This window comes from Fistularia commersonii, chromosome 6, assembly GCF_037954325.1.
Source record: "Fistularia commersonii isolate RoL2024-O1a breed Wild chromosome 6, RoL_Fcom_v1.0, whole genome shotgun sequence".
NCBI lineage: Eukaryota > Metazoa > Chordata > Actinopteri > Syngnathiformes > Fistulariidae > Fistularia > Fistularia commersonii.
Genome location: NC_141289.1, coordinates 1126102 through 1152500, shown reverse-complemented (window position 1 = coordinate 1152500; position 26399 = coordinate 1126102). Strand labels below are relative to the sequence as shown.

General features: G+C 46.3%; 1 protein-coding gene across 7 annotated transcripts in view; it reads left to right on the top strand.

Moving 5' to 3' along the window:
* The window catches only part of lrch1 (leucine-rich repeats and calponin homology (CH) domain containing 1), a 51859-nt gene that overhangs the window by 4427 nt on the left and 21033 nt on the right, over nucleotides 1-26399 (top strand). For 4 of the 7 annotated variants that reach the window (XM_086147668.1, XM_086147670.1, XM_086147667.1 and 1 more), the window contains exons 2-14: nucleotides 8950-9094; nucleotides 11962-12088; nucleotides 13186-13291; nucleotides 14707-14843; nucleotides 15932-16062; nucleotides 19768-19855; nucleotides 21191-21296; nucleotides 21394-21482; nucleotides 21940-22010; nucleotides 22093-22179; nucleotides 22413-22490; nucleotides 23244-23280; nucleotides 24741-24857. In XM_086147668.1, the coding sequence (XP_086003794.1) occupies nucleotides 8950-9094; nucleotides 11962-12088; nucleotides 13186-13291; nucleotides 14707-14843; nucleotides 15932-16062; nucleotides 19768-19855; nucleotides 21191-21296; nucleotides 21394-21482; nucleotides 21940-22010; nucleotides 22093-22179; nucleotides 22413-22490; nucleotides 23244-23280; nucleotides 24741-24857 (1319 nt within the window). The remainder of the gene's footprint in view (nucleotides 1-8949; nucleotides 9095-11961; nucleotides 12089-13185; nucleotides 13292-14706; nucleotides 14844-15931; nucleotides 16063-19767; nucleotides 19856-21190; nucleotides 21297-21393; nucleotides 21483-21939; nucleotides 22011-22092; nucleotides 22180-22412; nucleotides 22491-23243; nucleotides 23281-24740; nucleotides 24858-26399) is intronic. The other 3 variants (XM_086147671.1, XM_086147669.1, XM_086147665.1) reach the window with 1 other exon arrangement.

Here is a 26399-nt window from a genome sequence, read left to right as displayed (position 1 = left end):
TTCTGCAACCCTCGAGGCCTACTCACACAAACACACACACACACACACACACACACACACACACACATTATTATTATTATACTGTAAATGCAATATAAATTTCTGTCAGCCATGAATTACTTTCCATTTCAGTCCTCAACCCTTAGCATTAGCACCAGAGCCTACATGAAAAATAAACACCGCAGCTGTTTTGTTTATTTTTATTTTTTATGTGTTTGTTAGAATGTCCGCGGTCATGTGACTTCCTGATCCATTCAGGAAGTGACCCCCCCCCCCCCCTCCCAACCCAGGGGTCACTGCCATGTTACGTAACGCGTCTCCTTCTGGAAAACCTTAGCGGCCTCAGCCAGCCTGGCGGCCATTTTCTACGTACATTATTATTATTATTATTATTATCATTATTATTATTATTTCCTTCCCCCGCTCCCATCCTGTGCTTCGCTGCTATGTGGAGCAGAATGTACAAACACACTCTGGCCAACCAGACGTCTCTCCAGGGCGGAAAGTCAGATCAGCTGCGTGCAGTCGTGTGTGTGTGTGTGTGTGTGTGTGTGTGTGTGTGTGTGTGTGTGTGTGTGTGTGTGTGTGTGTTAGAGTATTATTACTCTTCATCCTCCTGGTATTCTTCTCCGTCACATGCAGAAGAACAAGTCGCCGCGACTTGGAAGAAACGCCAACGGCATGTTCAGGTGTTCTCGGGATTTTGCGACGTTGCTTTTGTAGTTCCAGTGTTTCCTGCTGGCAGTTCATTGGAACTACAAATATGGCGGCAAGATGCCGACCACTTTAATGGTCCCGATTGGACCCGATGGCGGTTTGAACGTTCAGAAAAGACTGAATATTATTTATTCATGACCGTTCCAGCAGCAAGGGACCAAACCAGATTGATTGATTGATTGATTGATTGAGTCATGTGACCCTTGTTTTTGCCTGCAGTTCACCATCTGGCCACAGGGGGCGCTGTGCACACCAACCCCTGTCTGATTTAGATTCCTTTCTTGGCCCAGAAATCCAGAAATAGAAAAGATTTAAGGAAATGTAAACAAAGACAACCACTGCTTTGGTGATGATTCTGTGTGTGTGTGTGTGTGTGTCTGTGTGTGTGTGTGTGTGTGTGTGTGTGTGTGTGTGGGATCCAGATCTGAAGCGTGCAGTCCGACTGTCCTGACAGACGCCAAATCTCTTTAAATAAATAAACAGCAACTGTCTCCCCCCCCCCCCCGAATGTAGGCCAAATTCTGCCACACACACACACACACACACACACACACACACACACTTAAATCCTCCTGCCAACGTATCTGGATTTAAACAGCATACACACTTTCCATACTGCTCTCCTTCAGGCTTAAACTAACATACCATGAAGCGAGTGTTCACACACACACACACACACACACACACACACACACACACACACACACACACACACACACACACACACACACACACACTCAAGGCAACATCCTTATCCCTTGTTATGGATAAAGTCCAATAAAGTGAAACGTGTTTCACGGCCGCTCAGCTACTCAGGTGACACACACAGCCTCCTCTGTGTGTGTGTGTGTGTGTGTGTGTGTGTGTGTGTGTGTGTTTTTCTGATTCATGTGCGTGAGGAGAAATGTCTAATTAGCATATTCATCAGTTTATTTCCTTGTGGGTGGTTGGTGGAAGTGTTGCGCTGTGAATACACACTTAACACACACACACACACACACACACACACACTCGATTAAAAGTCGTCACGCCGCGAGACATTAACCACGCACGTCAATACAAGAACTTCTCAAATTTGTTATAAGGTTAATTACACATTCATAAACGTATATTTGTTTATATTATATGATTGGTGACATCCAATAATCCATAATCAATTATTTTCCGTGATCGCCTCTGAACGCGCGATGACCTGATACGCTTGCATCGACGAGGTCACGTTTTTACTGGACGCCTTCCAGAAACTTCTTACGTCGTTTTTTTTAAAAATCAAAAATGCTCCGTCCTGCTGTTGCCGGGCGGAGCCGCTGCTGAACCTTCTCTTGATTTTCATTGGTCGATTTCCTTCTCACCGCGACGGTCGCCGCCGCAATCGGGATCCAGGGCGGCTTTGTTTTGTGTGTGTGTGTGTGTGTGTGTGTGTGGTGCTTTGTGTGCGCTATGCCCAGCAGCCATGGTGGAGCCCACACACACACACACACACACACACACACACACACAGGTTAGCGATATGCTGACAGCAGAGAAAGATGTGGGTCAGCGGTGGGGGTCTTGTTGTTGGTGTTTGACGCGTGTGTGTGTGTGTGTGTGTGTGTGTGTGTGTGTGTGTGTGTGTGTGTGTGTGTGTGTGTGTGAGTGTGTCTAGTGGGTTGCCAGTTTGAGGAACCCCTCTTTCCACCCCTAATCCTGTTCATGTTCCAGCTCCTTCTTCTTTTCTTAGATGTTATGTTCCCCCCCCAGGAAACCACACACACACACACACACACACACACACACACACACACACACACACATGCAGCTCCTGTATGTATGCATATATATGCATATGTATACACCACTTCCACACTGTCTCATTTTTTGCAGATTTTTTTAGCATTCGTATTTCATTTTGTATCGCTTATTTATATTTTGATCTAATTTTATATCACAGATCTTTAATTGTTTTATCCCCTTTTTATATCACAGATTTTTTATTTTTTTATAGCTGATTTTTTAAAACTTTTATCACATTTTGTATCGCATGTTTTTAAAATTTTGATCTCATTTTTATCAGATTTAATAATTTTTTTATCATTTTCTTTTGTGGATTTTTAACATTTTGATCTGATTTTGTATTGCTGATTTTTAAGGTTTTTATCATTTTATATTACAGATTTGAATTTTTCATCTCATTTTAGATCACAGATTTTTTACATTTTTATCTCATTTTATAGTGTGGATTCTTAACATTTTGATCGCATTTTATATTTTAACATCTTTATATCATTTTATGTGTGTATTTTTAACATTTTTATCATTTTGTATCACAGATTTTTAATTTTTTTATCTCTTTTTATATCACAGATTTTTTACATTTTTATATAGCTGATTATCTTTACATTTTTATCAAATTTTAAAGTGTGGATTCTTAACATTTTTATCGCATATTATATCACATATTTTTAACATTTGATCTAATCTTTATCACAGATTTTTAACATTTTTATATCATTTTATGTGTGTATTTTTAACATTTTTATCATTTTGTATCACAGATTTTTAATTTTTCTATCTCTTTTTATATCACAGATTTTTTACATTCTTATCGCATTTTATATCACAGATTTTTTACATTCTTTTCGCATTTTATATCACAGATTTTTTACATTCTTATCGCATTTTATATCACAGATTTTTAACATTTTGATCTTATTTTGTATCACAGCCTTTTAACATTTTTATATCATTTTATAGTGTGAATTTTTAACATTTTGATCTAATTTGTATTGCTGATTTTTAACAATTTGATCTCTTTTTTTTTATCACAGATCTTAAATTTGATCAAATTTTATCTTTCTCTTTGCCTCGGCTTTTTGCCAAACAAACGAGTTCTTATAATTTATCATTTCAATTATTTTTCTGGAAAAAAATTATCATTTTCCAGGGGTGCAGCCAACCAGAGCGTGGCGTGCAGTATCCCGGCCTCTGATTGGCTCAGCAACCACAGCAAGCTCCTCTAACACACATTCATCTATCCAAGAAAGTTTTATTTTATTTCAACCCGTGCTGTGACCGACAGACGGAACCATGAAAATTTTAAATAAAAATAAATAACAAAAATAAATTATTGTAGCTCTTTCTGGGATTTTCAAGTGAAGGAACCCAGCGTTCCAGTTTCCCCCCCCCCCGCTCTGTTCCCCAGTGGTTCAGTCCGATCTTTCAGGAGGGGGCGGGGTTTCCGGGAAGGGGGCGGGGTTTCGGAAAGGGTCTATCCTGTAGTCCGGCGCTGCACTTCCTGTAAACACACCCCAGCTGTAGTCCGGACAGAAACACTTCCTGGTTGTGGGGGGAAAACAGGAAACAGCCTCCAGATTGACTCCGTGTGTGTGTGTGTGTGTGTGTGTGTGTGTGTGTGTGTGTGTGTTCCCAATCAGCAGCTCCCTTGAAAGCAAAACAAAAAACGAACCCTGCCCCCGCGGTGTATCATCGCAGCAGCAACATAATTAGCGAGTTAGCCGTAACAGCGTGACACCGTGGTTGCCATGACGACGTAGGTCTCCCCCCCCACACACACACACACACACACACTTATATGGGCGGCGGAAATCAAGGCGATCAAGGAAACCAATGGAGTAAATATAATAAGTGTCTCTCCAGGTGGATAAACAGCAAAACAAAACAAGTTTACGAGTGTGTGTGTGTGTGCGCATGTGTGTGTGTGTGTGTGTGTGTATTGTCCCCCCCACACACACACACACACACACACCTCCACACACCCACTCACGACTGTGGCTGTTAGCCCTGCACTCATCGCGCTAGCGTGGGCGGATGTTCGCTCCTCGGCTGTTACGTAACGGCCAGTTTGTTCTGGAGAAGTTTTAAAAAAAGATGCGAGCAGGAAGAGGAGGAGAAGGAGGAGGAATTTAAGATGCGCAATTTAAAAAGAATTAAAAATTTAAAAAGGAATAAAATAAATAAAAACATCACAGAAACACATTTCCTGCTCGCATGGCGACGGCTGTCCAGGGATGAATCCCAGCGTGGAATGAAAACACCGTGGCGGCTAATTGCTGACTAATGATACCACAGAGGAAGTTTGTGAAGCGCAAGGCTAATTATGCTAAGCTAGGCTAATTATGCTAAGCTAGGCTAATTATGCTAAGCTAGGCTAATTATGCTAGGTGAGGCTAATAGCATATCGTCACGAAAGCAGCTTCTCTAATGACTTGGCAGTTAGAAATGAAGCAGTGGTACTTCTTAGTTGGTAGGGGAGCCATGTTCTCCTGATGTTCTCCACCATGGCTTCTCTCCACGTTCTCCTGTGAAGGTTTTGATAGACGACGGCTAAATAATGGAACCCGAGCAGAAGGTTCTGCTTGTGAAGTTCTACCACAACCCAAACTCCCAAGGACCTGCTGCCTTCAGGGTCCAGACGGGTTCCTCAGGGAGAAGAATCATGATGTTCCACGTGGAACCTTCTCACAGCAGTGAAGGAGAACGTTTCACTTCAACATGCTTCGGGAGGACTAGATACGTGTGTGTGTGTGTGTGTGTGTGTGTGTGTGTGTGTCGTAGCAGATGGACGGGGGTCGAGAAATAGGTCGGAAACGAAACACACACACACACACACACACACACACACACACACATGCACATGCGTGTCCATGTTGGCCCACCCACGTGTTTCCACGGTTGCGTACGACATCGTGCTCGCGGCTCACGGTTGTCACGGCAACCTCAGCCTTTTCACCCGTGCGACCTCCATGTTCTCCTGCTAGGGTTCTTCCTCTGGGTTCTCCATGTTCTCCAGCTTAAGCCCCGCCCCCTCCCACCATCAGCTCAGATAGGCTCCGCCCCCTGCGACCCTGGTCCAGGATCAGGGTGGCCCAACCTCTCATGGAGCACCTGGACTTCTCTGGAGGACCTTCTGCGCCCAAGTTCTCCATGTTCCTCTGGAGAAGAGAGGTCCTCTACCTCCAGAGAAGCTCCTTGTTTGTTTTTGTCTCAGATATTTCCACACGGTCTAAGAATACCTTCAGGAAATGTGTGTGTGTGTGAATGTGTGTGTGTGTGTGAAGCCAGAAGAAACTTCACTAGCTGCTGCTCAGCTGTTTAATGGTCCTCTTCATCTCCTCCAGCTGTCTTGTGACAGCGATGGAGATGGAGATGTTTCTAATTAGCTTGTTGCTCCTCTGGTCCAAGCCTGTTATTACTGGACTGCAGGGAGGAGTCTCGTCTTTTTCCTGCACAAACGGAGGATGCAGCTGCGACACACACACACACACACACACACACACACACACTAGGAGGCCTACTGAATTTAGCATGGCACGTTTGTGTGTGTCTGGGGTCTCACGGTTCTTTCTAGAAGCTCACCAACGGGAACAGGAAGTGTTGGTTCCCCGGTGAACCTTGGAACTACAAAAATGGCGTCAGTCATCGGAGCCCAGAGAGGTTGATGGAACTGGAGCTTCGCAGACCAGGTTGGATTTGGACGTCCTGGTGCTAGGCTAACTGCTAGCTTGACAAGCCTCCTTGAATGCATTGCCACTTCACTTCAGCTCAAGTCCGGATTGGACATCTTGGTGCTAGGCTAACTGCTAGCTTGACATGCCTCCTTAAACGCATCACAACTCTTCTTCAGCTCAGGTTGGAAAGAGATGTCCTGGTGCAAGGTTAACTGCTAGCTTAGCAAGCCTCCTTGAACGCATCGCCACTTCACTTCAGGTCAGATTTGGACGTCCTGGTGCTAGGCTAACTGCAAGCTTGACAAGCCTCCTTGAATGCATTGCCATTTTATCTCAGCTCAAGTCCGGATTGGATATCCTGGTGCATTGCTAAGCGCTAGCTGAATGTATCACAACTCTTCTTCAGCTCAGGTTGGATAGAGATGTCCTGGTGCATTGCTAAGCGCTAGCTGAATGTATCACAACTCTTCTTCAGCTCAGGTTGGATAGAGATGTCCTGGTGCATTGCTAACCGCTAGCTGAATGAGTATCCTTGAATGCATTGTCAGTCTTTTTCAGCTCAGGTCGGATTTGGCCGTCCTGGTGCTAGGCTAACTGCTAGCTTAGCGAGCCTCCTTGAATGTATCACAACTCTTCTTCAGCTCAGGTTGGACAGAGTTGTCCTGGTGCATCGCTAACCACTAGCTTAGCCAGCCTCCGTGAACGCATGGCGTCAGCCCAGCTCGGCTCGGTTTCGGCTAACAGCTAGCTTAGCTGGCCCTTCTGAGCGCTGGGAACTGCAAACCGATTGGCCGCCGCTCAGGATTTAACTTTTGCTTTGAAGTGAAGTTTTGCAGGAGCTGAATGAGGTCACTGCAGTGTGATGGACTATGAATGGAGTGTGTGTGTGTGTGTGTGTGTGTGTGTGTGTGTGGATGACCCCCGGGCCCGTGTCACCTCCTGTTTAGCGTCACGCCGGGGTTATTTTTGCCGACATCGTGACATCATGTGACTGTGAGCTCAGTCTGCCCTGAAGTTCACCACCGCCGTTCTGAACACACACACTTTTATTTTATTATTTATTTCATATTTTATTTTATTTTTATTTATTTCATATTTTATTTCAATTTATTTATTTCATACTTTATTTTCATCATGTCATTATTTCATATTTTATTTTAGTTTTATTTATTTCATATTTTATTTTTACTACTTCATATTTCATTTTATTTTTATTACTTCATATTTCATTTTACTTTTATTACTTCATATTTCATTTTATTTTTATTTCATATTTTATTTTATTTGTATTTATTTCATGTTTTATTTTTATTATTTCTTATTTTATTTTCATTATTTCATTATGTCATATTTTATTTTGGTTTTATTTATTTCATATATTATTTTTATTATTTCATTATTTCATATTTTATTTTAGTTTTATTTATTTCATATCTTATTTTAGTTTTACTTATTTCATATATTATTTGTATTATTTCATTATTTCATGTTTTATTTCAATTTTATTTATTTCACATTTAATTTTTCTTATTTCATTATTTCATCTTTTACTTTTATGTATTTCATATTTTATTTCTATTATTTCATATTTTATTTTTCTTTATTTTATATTTTATTTTTATTATTTCAGTATTTCATATTTTATCTTATGTTTTATTATTTATTCTATTTGATTACAGCTGTTTTTATTTGATCAAAATTTAATTCAATTTGATCAAAATCAAGAGCCGCTGTCAGCAGGAAGCCACGAGACATTCAGGAGCCGCTGAAATCGTGGGAAATCTCAGCACTCAGTCTGGAGTCTGAATGTGACACAGACACACATCAATCTATCCATCTATTGATTATTGCTATTGATCATTGATCGGTGATTCCTCCTTCCACTTCCTGCTTTGGAGTCCGACGGATTTTACCACCGACTTTTTTTTGTTTGTTTTCTTTTAAACCGACGTGACGCCAATGGATCAGGTCACACACACACACACACACACACACACACACACACACACACACACACACCTCAGCAGTGTGTGTGTGTGTGTGTTGAGTCAGCCGGCTGCTCGCTGACTAAATGAAAGCCGTCTCTTTGTTTCTCGGCGGCGCAGTTTTAAATAGCACTTCCTGTGACCGTGTGACCTGTGACGCACCGCTAATCCACCCTGGGGGCGGAGCTTCCACAGGGGGGCGGAGCCAAACCGCCCCCCACCACCCCTCCTAGACGATACCAGGATGTAAAGTTCGAGATATAAATCTATAATCAATGAGACGTTCACTCGTCGCAGTCATTCATAGTGGAGGGGGCGGAGCCAATCCCTCTCTGCGGCGAGAGGCGGGGCTTAACCCGGATCGGTCGGCTGTCAATCACAGGGTTCAGAACGTGGGGAACCCGCTGACGAGTCCTGGATGGAACAAGGTAGGAGAACTTGGGAACATGGAGACTCCAGACATGGAGATTCCAGTGGGACTCTGAAGGTTCTCTTCATTCAATGTTCCAAAGAGAAGAACCCGGGTCACGGTGTGTCCAATGTGCTGGTTCCTCGGTTCTCCCTGGTTCTCCTTAAGTTCTCCTCAGGTTCTCCTGGTTCTCCCCTATGCTACTGGTACTTCTTTGCTTTGACCACAAACCCCCAAAAGAGTGTCTGGAAGTGGAGCCGAGAGCATACATGTTCAGTACCCAGTATCCTGCGCCACATCCTGATACTGTCCTCAAAGAGTAGACCTTGTTTTGAGGAAGTGGCCGTGGACCTTCTCCCAGGACTAACCTGGAGCTCCCTGTGCTCCTCAGACCTCTCCAAGAACCGCCTGGCCGACGTCCCCTCAGAGGTCTGCGGTCTGGTTGCCTTGGAGACGCTGAACCTCTATCACAACTGCATCAGGACCATCCCAGACAGCATCATCAGCCTGCAGTCCCTCACCTCACTCAACCTCAGGTACACACACACACACACACACACACACACACACACACACACACACACACACACACACACACACAAAGATATTTTACACATACAAGATACATATACAGATGCACATTCTTTGACTCTCTTTCTCACACACACACACACACACACAAATTCACAAAGCATCACATACACACCTGTGCTCTTTCTTTCACACACACACACACACACAGGTACAGACACACACACGCACTCAGAAAGGTATATGTTTACACAACCATTCACAGACACACACAGATATTGTCTCCCCTTTTTGTGTCACACACACACACACACACATCCCAATACAGACACACGTACACACACTCAGATTCACACACACGCTATACAATATACACACTCAGACACAATATGAACAGTACACACACACACAAAAGACATATAGTATACACACACGTAGAAAGTTACTCAAGTTACATACAATACACACACATGTACACTCGGATATAGGATACACACACACACACACACACACACATACAGTGATATATAGTCACACAATCGCAAAAAGACAGAAAAAGTTATAAAATATACACACACTAAAAACATTATATATGCAAACAATATCACACATAAATACACACACTACACAGTATGCATGGTGTGTGTGTGTGAGTGTGTGTGTGTGTTCAGTGGAAGCGGTCAGCTGACGTAATAAGCCCCGCCCCCTCTGAGCATCAGGAAGCGCCGCGGTTGGAAGTAGCGCCCCCTGCTGGACAGGCGAGGTAACAACGTCTGTGTGTGTGTGTGTGTGTGTGTGTGTCGCTTTTCCGACACACACGCACACACACACACGCACACTGACCTCATTATTTCACGTCTCTGAATCTTCAAAATCGACTCTTAACTGTCTGGATTCCTTTGATTTACAGAAAAAAGAGAATTAGCTAAAGACTAAATATACCCACACACACACACTCACACACACACACACACACACTCATCGTGCGTCAGAGTTCTCTCCAAATATAGCCTGCGTTTATTTTTAAAGTCTTTCACGCCAGAAAAGAAAAAAAAATTCCCGCAGACGCCGTTTCGAGATCTTTTATTTTTTTAAAACCATAAAAGGTCTTTTATTTTGGCGGGTCGACAGGAAGCTGTTAGCGTCGCCGCTTACATTTCAGTTCTCGCCTTTTTGTTAACGTATTTATAACCCTCATTGAGAAAAAAAACGGATAAACAGGACGGTGTGTTGTGTGTGTGTGTGTGTGTGTGTGTGTGTGTGTGTGTGTGTGTGTGTGTGTGTGTGTGTGTGTGTGTGTCCGCGCAGCTGAACAAATGAAACGCGTTTCCTCCTGTTATTTTCAGCGCTGAGTCAGAGGAGGGTTTCACAATTCAGTGGTGAGTGTTTGTCTGCGACCGTGTGTGTGTGTGTGAATGTTCAGCACATGTCAGCGTTTTGCATGTGTGTGTGTGTGTGTGTGTGTGTGTTTGTGTGTTTTCTCATCCCGACCTCATGCAGGCTCTTATTTTGAAAGCTTCTTTTGCGGCAGGAAGGAGACGAGACAGGAAGCGGCTTGAATTCGAAGAAGGCTCGTTTATGAGCGCATGAATCCACGTCCCCGGGACGCTGACGTGTGAATGAGAGGCTGAATGACTCGATGTCTATCTAATGTGTGAATGAGAGGGTGAATGAATGACCCTCATATGACAGGATCAATGCTTGTATGCCTCTATATGACGTGAATGACAGATATATAGTATGTCTTTGATTATGAATGAGTGAATGGTTGTGTCTATATGACGTGAATGAGAGGGTGAATGACTCGATGTCCATCTAACATTTGAATGAGAGGGTGAATGCTTGTATGTCTCTATCAAGGTAAGTAACAGATGAGAGGGTGAATGGCTATATATCCATATGATATGTGAATGAGAGGGTGAATGAATGTCCCATGGATGACAGGATGAATACTTGGACGTCTCTCGATGACATGAATGAGAGGCTGAATGACTTGATGTCTATCTAATGTGTGAATGAGAGGGTGAATGAACATTGGATATATGGTATGTCTATGATTATGAATGAGTGAATTGTTGTGTCCCTATGACATCAGTGAGAGGATGAATGACTATATGTCTATATGATATGTGAATGAGAGGGTGAATGCTTGTATGCCACGATCAAGGTAAGTAACATAGATGAGAGGGTGAATGACTTAATGTCCATATGATATGTGAATGAGAGGGTAAATGAATGACCCATGGATGACAGGATGAACACTTGGACGTCTCTATATGATGTGAATGAGAAGGTGAATGCTTTTGTGTCTCTATATGATGTGAATGACAAAGTGAGTGAACACTGGTATTAGATATATGGTATGTCTATGATTATGAATGAGTGAATGGTTGTGTCTCAATATAACGTGAATGAGAGGGTGAATGACTATATGTCCATATGATATGTGACTGAGAGGCTGAATGACTTGATGTCTAACATGTGAATGAGAGGGTGAATGGCTGAATGTCTATATGATGTGAAGGAATATTGGTTTTGGATATATGGTGTCTATATGAATTATGAATGAGTGAATGGTTGAATGTCTCTATATGACATGTGAATGAGAGGCTGAATGGCTGGACGCCTGCTAAAGCTGCGTCCATAATGATCACATTTATGAACCTCCCTCACTCGAACCTTCTCCTTGATGTATTCGTCCCTTCAGCAGCTCATCCCAGTTTGTCCCACGACTTGGAGAGTAATAAAAGTCAAGTGTTGTCACATCCCTCGCTCTGAACCCCCCGTCTTGTACCCTTTACCCCCCTCCCTTCTTTCCGACGCCTCCCTGACTGACGCCGTTGTTGTTGTTGTGTTTGCCCTCCGTCTGCAGTCGTAACCAGCTGGGCTCGCTGCCGGCCTGTCTGTGCGGTTTGCCCCTCCGAGTCCTGAACGCCAGCAACAACAAGCTGGTCAGCCTGCCGGAGGCCTTGGGCCAGCTGCACGGCCTCATGGAGCTGGTAAGACGCCCCCCTCCCGCACAGATAACATACCCTCATAACGGGAATACATGTTTAGTTCTAGCTAGCTAGCTGTTCGGGATACGTATTCCCTCAAAAAGAAGTCCAGAGGGAGACTGAAGAAGAGGACTAGACACTCCAGGGGGCGACTGGTAAGAGGACTGGACACTCCAAAGGGTGACTAGACACTCCAGGGGACGACTGAAGAAAATGACTAGACACTCCAGAGGGCGACTGAGGAAGAGGACTAGACACTCCAGAGGGCGACTGAGGAAGAAAACTAGACACTCCAAAGGGCGACTGAGGAAGAGGACTAGACACTCCAGAGGGCGACTGAAGAAGAGGACTAGACACTCCAGAGGGCGACTGAAGAAGAGGACTAGACACTCCAGGGGGCGACTGAAGAAAAGGACTAGACAGTCCAAAGGGTGACTAGACACTCCAGAGGGCGACTGGGGAAGAGGACTAGACACTCCAGGGGGCGACTGAAGAAGAAGACTAGACAGTCCAAAGGGCGACTGGTAAGAGGACTAGACACTCCAGAGGGCGACTGGTAAGAGGACTAGACACTCCAGAGGGCGACTGAAGAAGAGGACTAGACACTCCAAAGGGTGACTGGGATGAGGACTAGACACTCCAGAGGGCGACTGAAGAAACTGACGAGACACTCCAGAGGGCGACTGAGGAAGAGGACTAGACACTCCAGAGGGCGACTGGTAAGGGGACTAGACACTCCAGAGGGCGACTGGTAAGAGGACTAGATACTCCAAAGGGCGACTGAGGAAGAGGACTAGACATTCCCTGCTCCCGGCTAAGGAGTGCAGAGTCAGAGTCCCGGTAGATGGAGGCACTCACGGTTTACGGCAGGTCCGCAAGGAGGTTCAGCACCTGACTTGAAATGGCCCAGAGGTGCCGGTGTTAGGTGGCAATCTGATACCTAAGAACAGATGAATGAGAAGGTGAACTCCGAGGTAGCTCCGCTGCCGTTGGACCCCCAGAGGACGTCCCTCTGGAAACACCAGAGCAATGGACTCGGAGTCAACATGGCCTCCAGCCTGCCAGGAACGTCCTTGTCAGCCATGTCTTCTTCTCCGCAGGACATCAGTTGCAACGAGATCACGGCTCTTCCTCGTCAGATTGGGCGGCTGAGGTCGCTGCGGGAGCTCAACGTTCGCCGCAACCTTCTCTGCGTGCTACCAGAAGGTGAGTGTCCATAAACCTCCTTGGACCTTCTGCCCGGCAGTTCCAACCTAAGCCTCCTTCTACGTGGGCCTCCTACTCTGTCCATGTCCAAATCATCTCAGCCTGACTTCATCTCCCATTCCCATCCTGATCCTCTCCATCCTCTTCACTCCCAAAGGGGAACCTCCACATCTTCATCTCCACCTCCTGTTTCCAAATCGGACACCATGGCTGCTTCTCCACCTGCTTCTCTTCTATCACTCCTGACCCTTTTCTTCAACCTTTGCTCACATTTGTGTTCCTGGAATCAGTGGAGGCTCCAGAGTTGTACCTTGAAGGACTTCCTGTTTCCTCGGAAAGGAGTCGAATAGTTAGCGCTACTTCCTGTTCGCCGGGTGCGCCGGGCTTGATGGCGTACTTCAGCATTGCAGAAGGTGGGGTACTTTGGCTACTAACCTCCTCCTCCCACCTCTCACTGGACCTGAAGGTGTTAGCTGGACATGCATGTCCTGAATCCTCCATCTTTGTTTTATGGCGGTTTCCTGTTCCTGCATCGGTTAGAGCGTCAACCTCCCGGCCAGAAGGTCCCCGGACTTTGTTTGGAGTCTCAACGTTCTCCTGCATGGGGTTCCTCTGGACAATGGGGTCAAAACTCCATCAATGGGGTATTGAGGGTCTATACTTGTATGCTCCTCTTTGACCCTGTGGTTTTCTTGTCCCGTGGGAACTCTAGCTTAATGACAGGTGAGAAAGGTTCACCCGAGTGTCTTTCCGAGTGTCTGGAGTCCAAACCAGGTCTGTTTACAGTCCCATCAGGATGAAGAACGACTTCCTGGAAGGTTCTTGTTGTCCCTCCTCCTCCTCCTCCTCACCCCTTCACTCCCCCGAGTTCCCGACCGTCTGGCTCGCCGGCGGTATTTTGTTTTGCTCATCCAGGCCGAGCCAGCTTGCAACCTCCTGCCAGAAACTGAAACGCTCACAATGGTAACAAACAGAGTGTGTGTGTGTGTGTGTGTGAAGACCAGCCAGCTTCTCGGTGTGATCTCGGTAGCTCCACAGATCACCGGCAATTAGTCGGCATGTTCCTCGTTGCCCCGGTTGTCTAACAAACGTCCAGGTTCTCGCTGAGGTTCCTCAGGTGGTTCCCGGTGGGGAGCTGGTCCGGTATCAGCCAATGGGAACCCTCGCTGTGGAGAGGGGGCGGGGCTTCAGCTGTCAATCACAGGGACATTTTAACCCACTTGTTAATTTTTTGGGACTGAAGACGGAGAACCTTCAGAGATCCAGTCGCCCAACGGAGTAAAACTCATAAAGATGGCTGCCCTCGCTAACCCTGTGTGTGTGTGTGTGTGTGTGTGTGTGTGTGTGTGTGTGTGTGTGTGTGTGTGTGTGTGTGTGTGTGTGTGTGTGTGTGTGTGTGTGTGTGTGTGTGGCAGACCTGGCCGACCTTCCCCTGGTGAAGTTCGACTTCTCCTGCAACAAGGTGTCCACCATCCCGGTCTGCTACCGGAAGATGAGGCAGCTGCAGTCGCTGCAGCTGGAGAACAACCCTCTGCAGAGCCCGCCTGCACAGGTAGGACCTGCTATTGATTATCTACTGATTATTGGTGGGATTTTAATTCATTTTATTTTATTTGATCAAATTTATCTGTTGCATTTTATTATTTTTTTTCTTTTTCTTTTATTATTTTGTGATGGTTATTTATCTTGTTTACCACTCTTTTCATTTAATTTCATTTTAATTTATTTTAGCTATTTAAAAAAAATTCATTTTTATTTCATTTAATTCTTTTATTTCATTTTATTTTGTTTTGATCAAAGTTATCTTTTGCATTTTATTTTTATTTTATTTTTCTTTTATTGTTTTGTGATGGTGATTTGTCTTGTTTTTACCACGTTTTCTCATTTAATTTCATTTTACTTTATTTTAGCTATTTAAAAGAATTTAGATTTTTTTATTTCATCTTATTTCATTTAATTTTTTTATTTCATTTTATTTTGTTTGACCAAATGTATCTGTTGCATTTTATTTTTTTATTCTTCTTTTATTATTTTGTGATAGTGATTTATCTTGTTGATCACTTTTTTCATTTAATTTTATTTTACTTTAGTTATTTAAAAGAATTTAGTTTGTTTTATTTCATCTTATTTCATTTTATTGTTTTATTTCATTTTTTTTTAATCATTGAATTTTGTTTTATTTCAATTTTTCTCATTTTATGTTTTTTATTTTCATTGTACAGTATTTGTTCTGTTTATTTTTAAAAGTGTATTCCAATTATGTTCTTTTGTGTTTTATTAAATATTTTCATTTTGTTTTATGTTTTTATTTTTATTTCATTTTGTCATTTTATTTAGCTGGATTTTAGTTTATTGTATTTAATTACATATCATTATTTTTTTATTCTAATACATATTTTTGTTATTTTCTATATTCTGATTCAAGGTTATGTTTTTTTTTTTATTTTGTTTTATATTATGTTTTATATTTGGTTTTGCTCTAATTTTGGGAGGTTTAGTTATAAAGTTTTGTTTCATTATATTTAATTCATATTAACTTTCATCGCCAGATGAAGAGAAACATTTCCCCTGCTATGTTTTCCATTGACGCACTAGCTAACATCGCTAAGTCCCGCTAACGTGGACGTTTCTCCTCCTCAGATCTGCATAAAGGGCAAAGTCCACATCTTCAAGTACCTGAGCATGGAGGCGTGCCGCGGCGAGAAGATGCCCGACTCGCTCGACCTGCCCGTCATCGTAAGACTCAACCTCTCGCGACCCGCCGCCGGCAGGTCAGTCGCCGCGCTCCCTTTCACGGCGACCGTTTGGGTGTCCGGCGCTCCTTGGCTCCGCCTCTTTCTGCGGTGTCCAATGGGAGATGTTGATAGGGCCGTCTGCCGGTTGAGAGCTAGCGTGACTGTGCTAGCTGGTATCCCTTCCTTCTGGTATCGTGCAACTGCCCGTGTTACCATTGCTGGCTAGCTTGCTACTGTTGCTAATAGTGACCTTGGCAGCTAAGTAGCTAACACCTGCAAATAGCAACATTGCATTTTTATAGCCTCAACAACCTCATAACAAAGTTTGGGCTGAAGATCTACCAAGGGTTCAGCTGATGTGAGGACACCCATCTAGCCTCATCCACGTAGCCTCATCCACGTAGCCTCATCCACGTAGCCTCATCCATGTAGCTTCATCCATGTAGCTTCATCCATGTAGCCTCATCCACGTAGCCTCATCCATGTAGCTTCATCCATGTAGCCTCGTCCACTTAGCCTGATCCTTGTAGCTTCAGCCACGTAGCCTCATCCCCATAGCTTCATGCAAGTAGCCTCATCCAGGTAGCCTCATCACTTAGCCTCATCCCCATAGCTTCATGCACGTAGCCTTGCCCATGTAGCCTCATCCACTTAGCCTGATTCTTGTAGCTTCAGCCACGTAGCCTCATCCCCATAGCTTCATGCACGTAGCCTCGTCCACTTAGCCTGATCCATGTAGCTTCAGCCACGTAGCCTCATCCCCATAGCTTCATGCACGTAGCCTCGTCCACTTAGCCTGATCCTTGTAGCTTCATCCACGTAGCCTCATCCACGTAGCTGCATCCACAGCCTGCACATTTGTGGGTTTGTTTTGTTTGTTTTGGAAGCGTGTCTCACCAAATCCAAGACAATGCTAAGTGCTCTTGGACGGTGTTGGACCACATCTATGCTAGCAATCATCTACAACGTCTGAAGGAATCAATTTAGAGGAGTCCATTAAGATCTGCTGTTACAATGTCAGACTCCCGTTAGCCCCTCCTTCTGACGTCTAGGTAGCAGGTGTCGATAAGACAATGCTAAGTGTAGCGGGATAATGTTTGTCCTAATCTATGCTAACAATCATTTGCTACATCTGAAGAAAGAGCTCTTTAGGTGGAGTCCGTTGAGATCTGCCGCTATGATGTCAGACGTCCACTAGCCGTAGCTTGGCGGCATGCGAATCATGCTCAGTGCTAGCTCTTGTTTAGCCACGAAATACATTTGCTAGAATCCAGAAACCAATTCAGAAAATCCATCAAATGCAAAGTGCAGCTGGAATTAGCAAAACGTCTGCTAGCGCTCATTAAAAACTGCTAAAATGAACAGCAGCATCGGCGCTAACCGAACAAAACCGTGCTCTCGTCTCCACGGAAACGACCGGCCGGACGTCAACATGGACGTTCCCATCATCCGGCGCTACTTGGTTGTTAGTAAACACCCTGCGGTCCGGCTGGTTCCCCAGAACCGCCCATGTCGAAGGCTTTGTTTCCTCATAGCGCAAAGCTGCTGTTTCTAGAAGAGTAGCGGAAGCCAAATCCTCCACGAGTCCGCCAAGACCGATCTGCGTCCCAGCGCCCGTGTGTTATTCACGAGTGTGAGGCAGAGCCGTAAATGATGTAATAGGAGGAGGATTAGTACGGTTACCAGAACATTCCTGGGTTCTGACTGAAGGTTCAGGATTGGCCGCTCTGTCTGACCTGTTGATGAACTCCAGGAATCCACCTTCACCAAACCCGACCTCCAGGTGCATCCGTCTCCACCTTCGGGGCCGCCTTGCTAGCACTCATGCTACGTCCTTGTCCTAGCTAAGCGTCCACCACTTCATTGGGGTGGATGGATATTCACCTTTTGCCGCGTCACTGTTGCTAAATCTGACAAGCTTCCATAGGTGTGCGTCCTGTGGAGCTAAGCAGCTAATACCTGCTAACAGCAGTATCGCATTTTCATAGCCTTAAAAATCTTATGACAAAGCTGAGCTAAAGTAGCCGTATCTACAAAGGGTTCAGCTGATGTGAGGACATCCAAGTAGCCTCATCCACTTAGCCTCATCCATGTAGTTTCATTCAAGAAGCCTCATCCGCATAGCTTCTCTACATAGCTTCATCCACCTAGCGTCATTCATGTAGCCTCATCCATTTAGCCTGATCCTTGTAGCTTCAACCACAAAGGCTGATCCACGTAGCTTCATCCATGTAGCCTCATTCATATAGCCTCATCCGTGTATCCTCATCCACATAGCTTCATGCACGTAGCCTCGTCCATGTAGCCTCTTCCACTTAGCCTGATCCTCGTAGCTTCAGCCACGTAGCCTGATCCTTGTAGCTTCATGCACGTAGCCTCATCCCCATAGCTTCATGCACGTAGCCTTGTCCATGTAGCCTCATCCACTTAGCCTGATCCATGTAGCTTCATGCACGTAGCATCATCCCCATAGCCTCATGCACGTAGCCTCATCCAGGTAGCCTCATCCCCATAGCTTCATGCACGTAGCCTTGTCCATGTAGCCTCATCCACTTAGCCTGATCCATGTAGCTTCATGCACGTAGCATCATCCCCATAGCCTCATGCACGTAGCCTTGTCCATGTAGCCTCATCCAGGTAGCCTGATCCGCGTAGCTTCAGCCAATTCAAGATTGATGCAAACAGCCAGACAGAAAAGAAAAATAGTGGGGGAGTGTTAGGAGGAGGATTAGTACGGTTACCAGAACATTCCTGTGTTCTTACTGAAGCTTCAGGATTGGCCGCTCTGTCTGACCTGATGATGAACTCCAGGAATCCACCTTCACCTAAACCGACCTCCAGGTGCATCCGTCTCCACCTTGCTAGCACTCATGCTACGTCCCCACCTTAGCTACGGGTCATCCTCGCTAAGCTAGCTAACCCTAGTCCCAGATCGCAGCTCATGAAGTACATGTCCATATATGGACACGGTCGGCAAATTCACTCGTGCACCGAGGCTGCAGCCAATAACAGGCAGGGGGCGGGGCTTAAGTTGGACGATCCAGCTGTCAGTCAGTTTTTCTTCTTCTTTTTTCCTTTCTTGCTTCTCGCATCTATTTTTAGTCGCTCCACTTTAGCGGGACAGAAATACCTCAGCGGTGCGTTCGAGGGAAGATGGAAAAACGGGTAATAATGTGCGTCATCGCCATGGAAACCGTTCAGGCATTTCAGACAGTGAACGCATCATCGTGAGATGTTCTGATAGGCTGGTGGATTTCCTGGTTTCTCTCCATGTTCTCCTTATTTGGTTCTGTCAAAGTCCTCCTCCTAGGGTTCTCCAAATTTTCCTCCCTTGAGTTTCTCCATGTCCACGTTCTCCCGTCTCTCAATGTTCTCCTACCTTGGTTCTCCACGTTCTCTTACCTCACCTGGATTCTCTCCATCTCCATGTTCTCTCCACGCTGGAGACCAGACAACCTGGTGACCCGGTTCTCCTGGTGGTCCACCAGGTGGCTCCTCACCTCACCTGTAGCTCCGTTCCTCCTGACCTCTGAGAACCTTTGAGAACCTCTGAGAACCTCTGGAGGCGGCGCTCGCCGGATGAGCTCCGCCCGATTTAATTATCTCTGAGCTCTCACTCACCCTGGAGAGAGAGAGAACAAGGGAGGAGGACAGAGTTGGAGATTACACACACACACCTCCTGCCTGTGTGTGTGTGTGTGTGTCAGGTGTGTGTGTGACCCGTGCGCTGTGTGTCTGCAGTGTGGAGGACATGGAGCAGCAGAAGAAGCAGGACAGCGACTCGGGCGTCGGCAGCGACAACGGAGACAAGCGACTGTCCGCCACGGAGGTACGGCTCCACCCACACCTCCATCAGTCTCCAGGAGATGAACGCAGGATCTTCTCAGATGGAGACACGACTGGTTTTGATGGACCACTATTTTGAAAAAAGGGGAGAGGAGAACGTATCAACGTATCAACGCTCCTTAAATCAGTCGTTTTCTCTATGGAGTTCTGCTTGGAGTTCTGCTTGGAGTTCTCTACGTTCTTTAGTCGTTACCCAAATTTTGGTTCGGGCCCCCACCTCCACCTGCTTCCCTTCCCGCTGGGTCGTACCATGTCAGGACGGGGGGGGATTTTTACAATAAATACTCTTTTAGATGCTGGAGTTAACGTACCAAAGTACGGGGTTAGAGGGTACTTTAGTATAAATGAGGGATCTTTAAATCTGTCATTTTCTCTATGGAGTTCTGTATGATATTCAGCGGTCAGGCCAATCTTGGTTTGCCCCACCCCACCTGCTTTCCTGTCCGCTGGGTCGTACCATGTCAGGACGGGGGGGGGGGGGGGGGGGTTACAATAAATACCCAGTTTTAGATGCGGGAGTTAATGTGCCAAAGTACAGGGTCAGAGGGCACTTTACGATGAATGAGGGATCTTTCAATCTGTCAGTTTCTCTATGGAGTTCTGTATAATCTTCGGCGGTCGGCCTAATCTTGGTTTGCCCCACCCATCTGCTTTCCTGCCCGCTGGGTCGTACCATCTCAGGACAGGGCAGGGGGTTACAACAAATTTCTTTATTTCGGATGCTGGAGTCACTGCACCGGAGTACGGGGAGGGGGTGCTCTTAAAGTCAGTCATTTTCTCTATGGAGTTCTGTATGGTCTTAAGTCGCTATCCGCAACGTCCAATCTTGGTTTGGTCCCCGCTGCTTTGGCCCCCCCCCCGGGACGTACCATATCAGGATGCGGGGGGTTTACAATAAATACTTCACTGTCATTGCACCAGAGTACGAGGTTAAAGAGTACTTTAATGCTTTGTACTTAGTACTTTGGGAGGGGTTGGGGACAGACACCCCTTAAATCAGGCTTTTTCTCAATGGCGTCCTGTATAATGTTACGTCGCTACCGACAATGTTCAATCTTGGTTCGGTCCACTTTGTCGTGCGCGCACCCCGATATTTGGTTCCCCCCAGATATTTGGTCTCTCCCGTGGCGGCGGTGGACCCCCCCAGGACCACCAGGACTTTCCCCCGCTGCTGGGACATACCATATCAAGACAGCAGGGGGGGGGGGAAGGATTTTACAATTAATGGTTTATTCCAGATGTTGGAGTTAATCCACGGTACTTGAGTGTGTTTTGCTGTAATGTCTGGAGAAAACACACACGCTCGGTTCTCCTGCAGCCGTCGGACGAGGACAGCCTGAGCCTGAACGTCCCCATGAGCCACATCCGTGAGGAGGACGGCCTCAGCAAGGACGACTCCAGCGAGCACATCAGCGCGCTAACAGGTGAGCAACCTGTGAGTGTGTGTGTGTGTGTGTGTGGCTAAGCCCCGCCCCCGCGGCGCCCGGCGTCGCTAACGTCCGTCCGTCTTTCCGGTTGCAGCCGACTCGGACTCGGTGCGTCTGATCGAGGAGAGCCCGACGGAGGCCCTGCAGGAGCAGCTCAGCAGCCGCTTCATCAGCTACATCAAGGCAAGGAGGCTCGCCGTCGCCATGACGACAAAGATGACCGTCGCGTACTCAAACCCTCGACGCCACGGAGCGATGTGGCTAGCTTTTTTTACCTGTTGTTGCCACGGTAACTCTCATCTCGGCGGAGATGCTAACATTTGTTTACACCGGTTTAAGGTGCAGCTGCGTTACAACGGATGCTAAGGGTTAGCGTCGGAGTTAGCATCGGACTTAGCCTCCCGCGTGGTGCATCTTCTCCAGACGATGAGCTCCTTCTGGAACCCTGAGGTTCCACGAGGAACCGGTTGGAACAGCGTGGCCTCCTAACGTGTCCGGTTGTTGCTTCCCTCCGTCGCCATGACGTCAACGTAGCAACAGTGCCTCGTTGTTGCCTCTGCACACGCCACTGGCAGCGCCGCCGCCGCAGCTGGTGATGACCACGTGTGTGTGTGTGTGTGTGTGTGTGTGTGTGGTGCAGGGGAGGACGGCGGGGGAGTTCGACGAGCCCCTCAGGATAGAAGAGGACTCCCATTGGCCGACGGAGACTCGGTGAGTTCACCTGTCCGTCAGGCGGCCTCAGAGATGATGGGCTTCTTGAACCACATCAGCTTTGTGCTTCTGGGCGCCACAGGTCAAAGGTCGCGGGAGACGCTGAGCTCCACATCGACATGATCAACCAGCTGAAGGAGGCGGTGGAGCTCCTGCAGGATCCCAGCAGGTGACTCGACTCGAGCGTGACTCGCCATGGCAACCGACGGGGCATGCGGAGCGCTCGGTTGGCATGGAAACCGCGACTTCGGAAGTTAGCGCCCTTTGTCACGTGAAGGCGTAGGCTACCGTGGCGGAGCGTTTCCAAATGGGACCTACGAGTTTCTACGTTTCTGAGTGGTTGTTTTCTGTGCGTGTGTGTGTGTGTGTGTGTGTGTGTGTGTGTGTGTGTGTGTGTCTCAGAGTCTCCACGGAGCAGGATGACCTGTCCGGAGTCCAGCTCTACCCGGTGGAACTTGTCACAGTGGACGAGTCCATCAAGTAAGAGGCCCCTCGTGTCCCTTTTGTGCCTAACTTGGGTTTAAGCCTTCGCCATTGGTCGTCATTTTTGAGGTCGCTGATTGGACGGCAAACGACAAACAAGCCAATAAACAGCGAGACAACTAGGCTACTCTGATCCGGGTGTTAGCGAAAGTTCAAGGGTCCAAACACCATTGGTCCAACAGACCCATGACTGTTAGGCTACCTTCCAGGTGACCCTTTGCCAAGTGTCCCCACTCTACTAGTCACTGTTGCCAAAACAGCCACTAAGAGTTTTTCCAAAGGACGCTAGAAAAATATATTTTATATATAATGTATATATGTGAAGAAGCAAAGTTGCTAACTGCGGTGGTTGTGATCCACCCTGGGTCACGCAAGGACACAGAAGGACCAGGGGGGAAAAAAAAAGAACAAATCCCAAAGGGTTTGGGATTAATTAGCATGCTAATGTTAATTAGCGCCGTACCTCTGGGATGCAGTCGGGGCGTTTTAACGTAGACATTCAAGGGATTGATCTTCGAGCGAAGACAACTAGGGCTTCTTTCTCTTCCGGGGAGACGTCCTTGACATCTGTACGTTTGTCCTCGGACTTGTAGTTTTTGTAGTCCATGCAGCCGATTTCCATTCTCCTAAACCGGAATGTGATGATTCTGCGTTTCAAAATGCCAGTGAAAGTTAGAAGTACTCGGCTACAAACATACCGTACCCTTCTTCCAATATTCTTATTGCTCTATTTTAACTATTTCTCCCCAGTGGACAGGACAGCGACGATGGCGCCACAACCCCAAAGGTACAGTATGCCGAATTCCACAAAATTGGCGCTCCAGACCAGGTCGTCATTGATTTTAATCATTTAGGGCTCATTTATGCTCAACGTTAAAACCTCCTGCGTTCATTTACTACGCGATTTTGGCGGAGCTCGCAAACGCGTAGCCTAAAGGAGCGGTGCCACCTGAAGTCGTGGGAGGGGGCGGTGTTGTATGCTCAGGTGCGACCTTAAAGGGGACGGAGAAGACAACATGGTGTCCGCGGTACAACCAGGGAGAAAACGTCTCCGTTCACTTGCCGCCATTTTTTAAATGGTTGCGCAAACGACTTCCGCCGACCACTGCGAACTCTGCACCCTCTAAACCAGGGGTCGGCAACCTTTAACACCCAAAGAGCCATTTGGACCCGGTTTCCTCGGAAAAGAAAACACCGGGAGCCGCGATTACTTTTTGACGTCTAAAATAAAGGTACCACTGTATGTATTGCTTTTTATTACCTTTACACTTTGTATAAACAAGTGTGTTGCTTCTGAAATTCACAAAGAATTACGGAGAAAATTGAATTTTATTAATGTAATGAACTCATTTTGAGCTTTGGGCTTTCAGAGCGTGTAGCGGAGCCTTGACCTGAATTTTAAAAATAAATCGGGTAAAAAATCACTGTGTCAGTAAACAATAAAAAATAAATATTTGCAAAATATCTTCATAAATATTTATTTTACCTGGTTTATGGGACTTCTGCTGCTGACTTCTGCGCACAGCATCTGCAAATCGGGACTTTAATATAATGATAAATATAATTTTATTTAATATTTCAAGATCACAATGATCTCCCAAGCTAGAACTAAAAGTAAAAAAAAAAAAATGAACACAAATGAAATACACTTCAATTAAATATTTATCATTTATTTTCCCAAGACACTCGGAGCCGCCAGCTGATCTAGAGGGTGCAGTGACCATGTTGGTAACGGTCGTACCTGTTTATGTGCTTAACCTGAGCATACATGAGCCTTGAGGATCCATTTGTTTGTCGCGAAAGGGAGTTCGAAGGACTTAAAGTAAAGGTTTACGTTTTTCTTTGCCTTTTTAAAACAATGAATACTGCAAAACCTGCAAAACTTTTGGGGTTGGGAGTAAAGGATGTAGTCCATTTCTTTTCTTTTTCACGTCGTTTCTGTAAGTGTTGGCTAGAACACCAAGGGCTTCCCGTCTCAGGCAACAGATGATACCTCCGATAGATGCTTAGAACCAACTCCAAAAGTTGTAGTCCCTCAGAAATAGCATCAATTTAATGGTGTCGCGACTCTCCTGACACTCTTACGCCTCCGTCCAAAGAGCACTTCCATTCCCCGGTTAAAGTCCCACCCATCCTATCCAAGTGACGTTCTTGCATGCCGGAGCTCCAGCGCGTCTCCTCACATCGTAAAGCCTATAAGTTTTGTTTTGGACTTATTATGTGAAGTTATTATGATGCGTTCTGTAGCAGCACATGGCGGGAGGTGGCTATGAGTTCCAGAAGAAGAGACAGATGATTCTAGAGAAGGCCAGGTTTGAGGCCCAGCTTGCATGCCAGGAGTATGAGTGGCGTATGTCCATCAAGGTAAACATGGCGTTGGAAAGCCCTCGGATGTAGGCTCTGTCCCGAACTCGTCAGAGCGACACTCCGGAGCTTGCTCGTCTCCTAGGAAACCGACCTGTGTGTCCGTTTGCTGTGGGTTGTGTGTTGTTTGGTGTCCGACCCTCGTTGGGCTTTCACATGTGCTGTGGTTTACTAGCCGGCGTCAGGGTTCCACATGTGAAACCGATGGAAATGTGGCTTCCGACCGTTCTCCGGTCGCCCCGGGAAACCAAAATGGCACCTCTTTTGCTGGCGCACCTCATTGAACCCAACCTCGGAAATACGAGATGAATATAGGCATACTGTAGAGAAGAGAGCACTCAGCTCCGCCTCCAAAGGCTGCGAGAACAAGAACTCGGCTCTTCCTGGCCGCACCATCTCGTTCTTCGCAAGAAACTCAGCTGTAGAACTCTGGGAAAGGCCTCATGGGCCTTGACAGCGCTGGAGTTGACCTCCTCCCGCTGCTCTTCTTCATCTGTACACACCTTTTGGCTTTTGCCAATTCGTCTGGAAGGTGTTGCCATGTGTTGCAAGACTCGCTCCCATCCTAGGACATTGGTCTGGCACCTCTTTCCAAGGGTTGCTGGCTACCAGTCTCTATGCGCCTTGCTAGATGTTCCATAGATCTTCATACTTGAATTACCCAAAGTGCCCATCATGGTATGACCTTCAAATTTCTGACTAGTCGGGCAATATTTCTCAGAAGTCTTGCGGGAAAGACATTGTGCCCAGATGATACGCGGCGAACATACGCCGCCTTGCTCTCGCAGCCCGGGGACCTTCTCGTTGACGACTTCCGTGTGAAAATATGAGGCATCCGGAGCTTCTTGTAGCAGCTGGTACCCTTCAGAAAGACTCCGCTTATCCACCTCGGGTCATCGCCACCTCACAGGACGGTGAAGAGCGATGGTTCAGGCAAGTGATCGTCCTGTAGCCTTCAACAATACAAAGACCCCAAGCGCGCAGACTCGCATCTTCTGCAAAGCTGCGACCTCAGCTGTCTTTCGCCTCCGGCGTTTTCATGATCTAGATTAGAGTTTTGATCTCATTTCTAAAAGGCTGTTGACGGAGCCGTTGCAGGACGGGTTTCGTCCGACGCTATTTGATTGACTGTTTGAGGCGAAAGCAAGAGCCAACATGAAGCAAGTCCCGGTTATGTTCCTACTTTCTCTTTGTTCAAGAAAAAAGGGAAGGGAGAAGAAGGATACGTTCACAGGCCCGTCTTTAAATGTGTCACCATCACGCGGTAGAAATTGGCAACTCTTGTGGTTCAGCACGGCCCACGAAGGCATGTCTGCCGGCGCTACGTCTTCCTTTTTGGTGCTACAATCAGCGCGATGCTAAACAAAAACTGATCAAACTCCCTGGCTCTTAGCTGCAACACCTGGGTGTGTGTTTGGCTGTCCTTCGTATTTCTGTCCAGTCTCTTGTCAAGGCTCATTTATGCTCAACGTTAAATCCGCACATGGATGGAGCTTTCTGTAATTTCCTGCGACACCTTGTACATTTTCACGGACCTTGCGG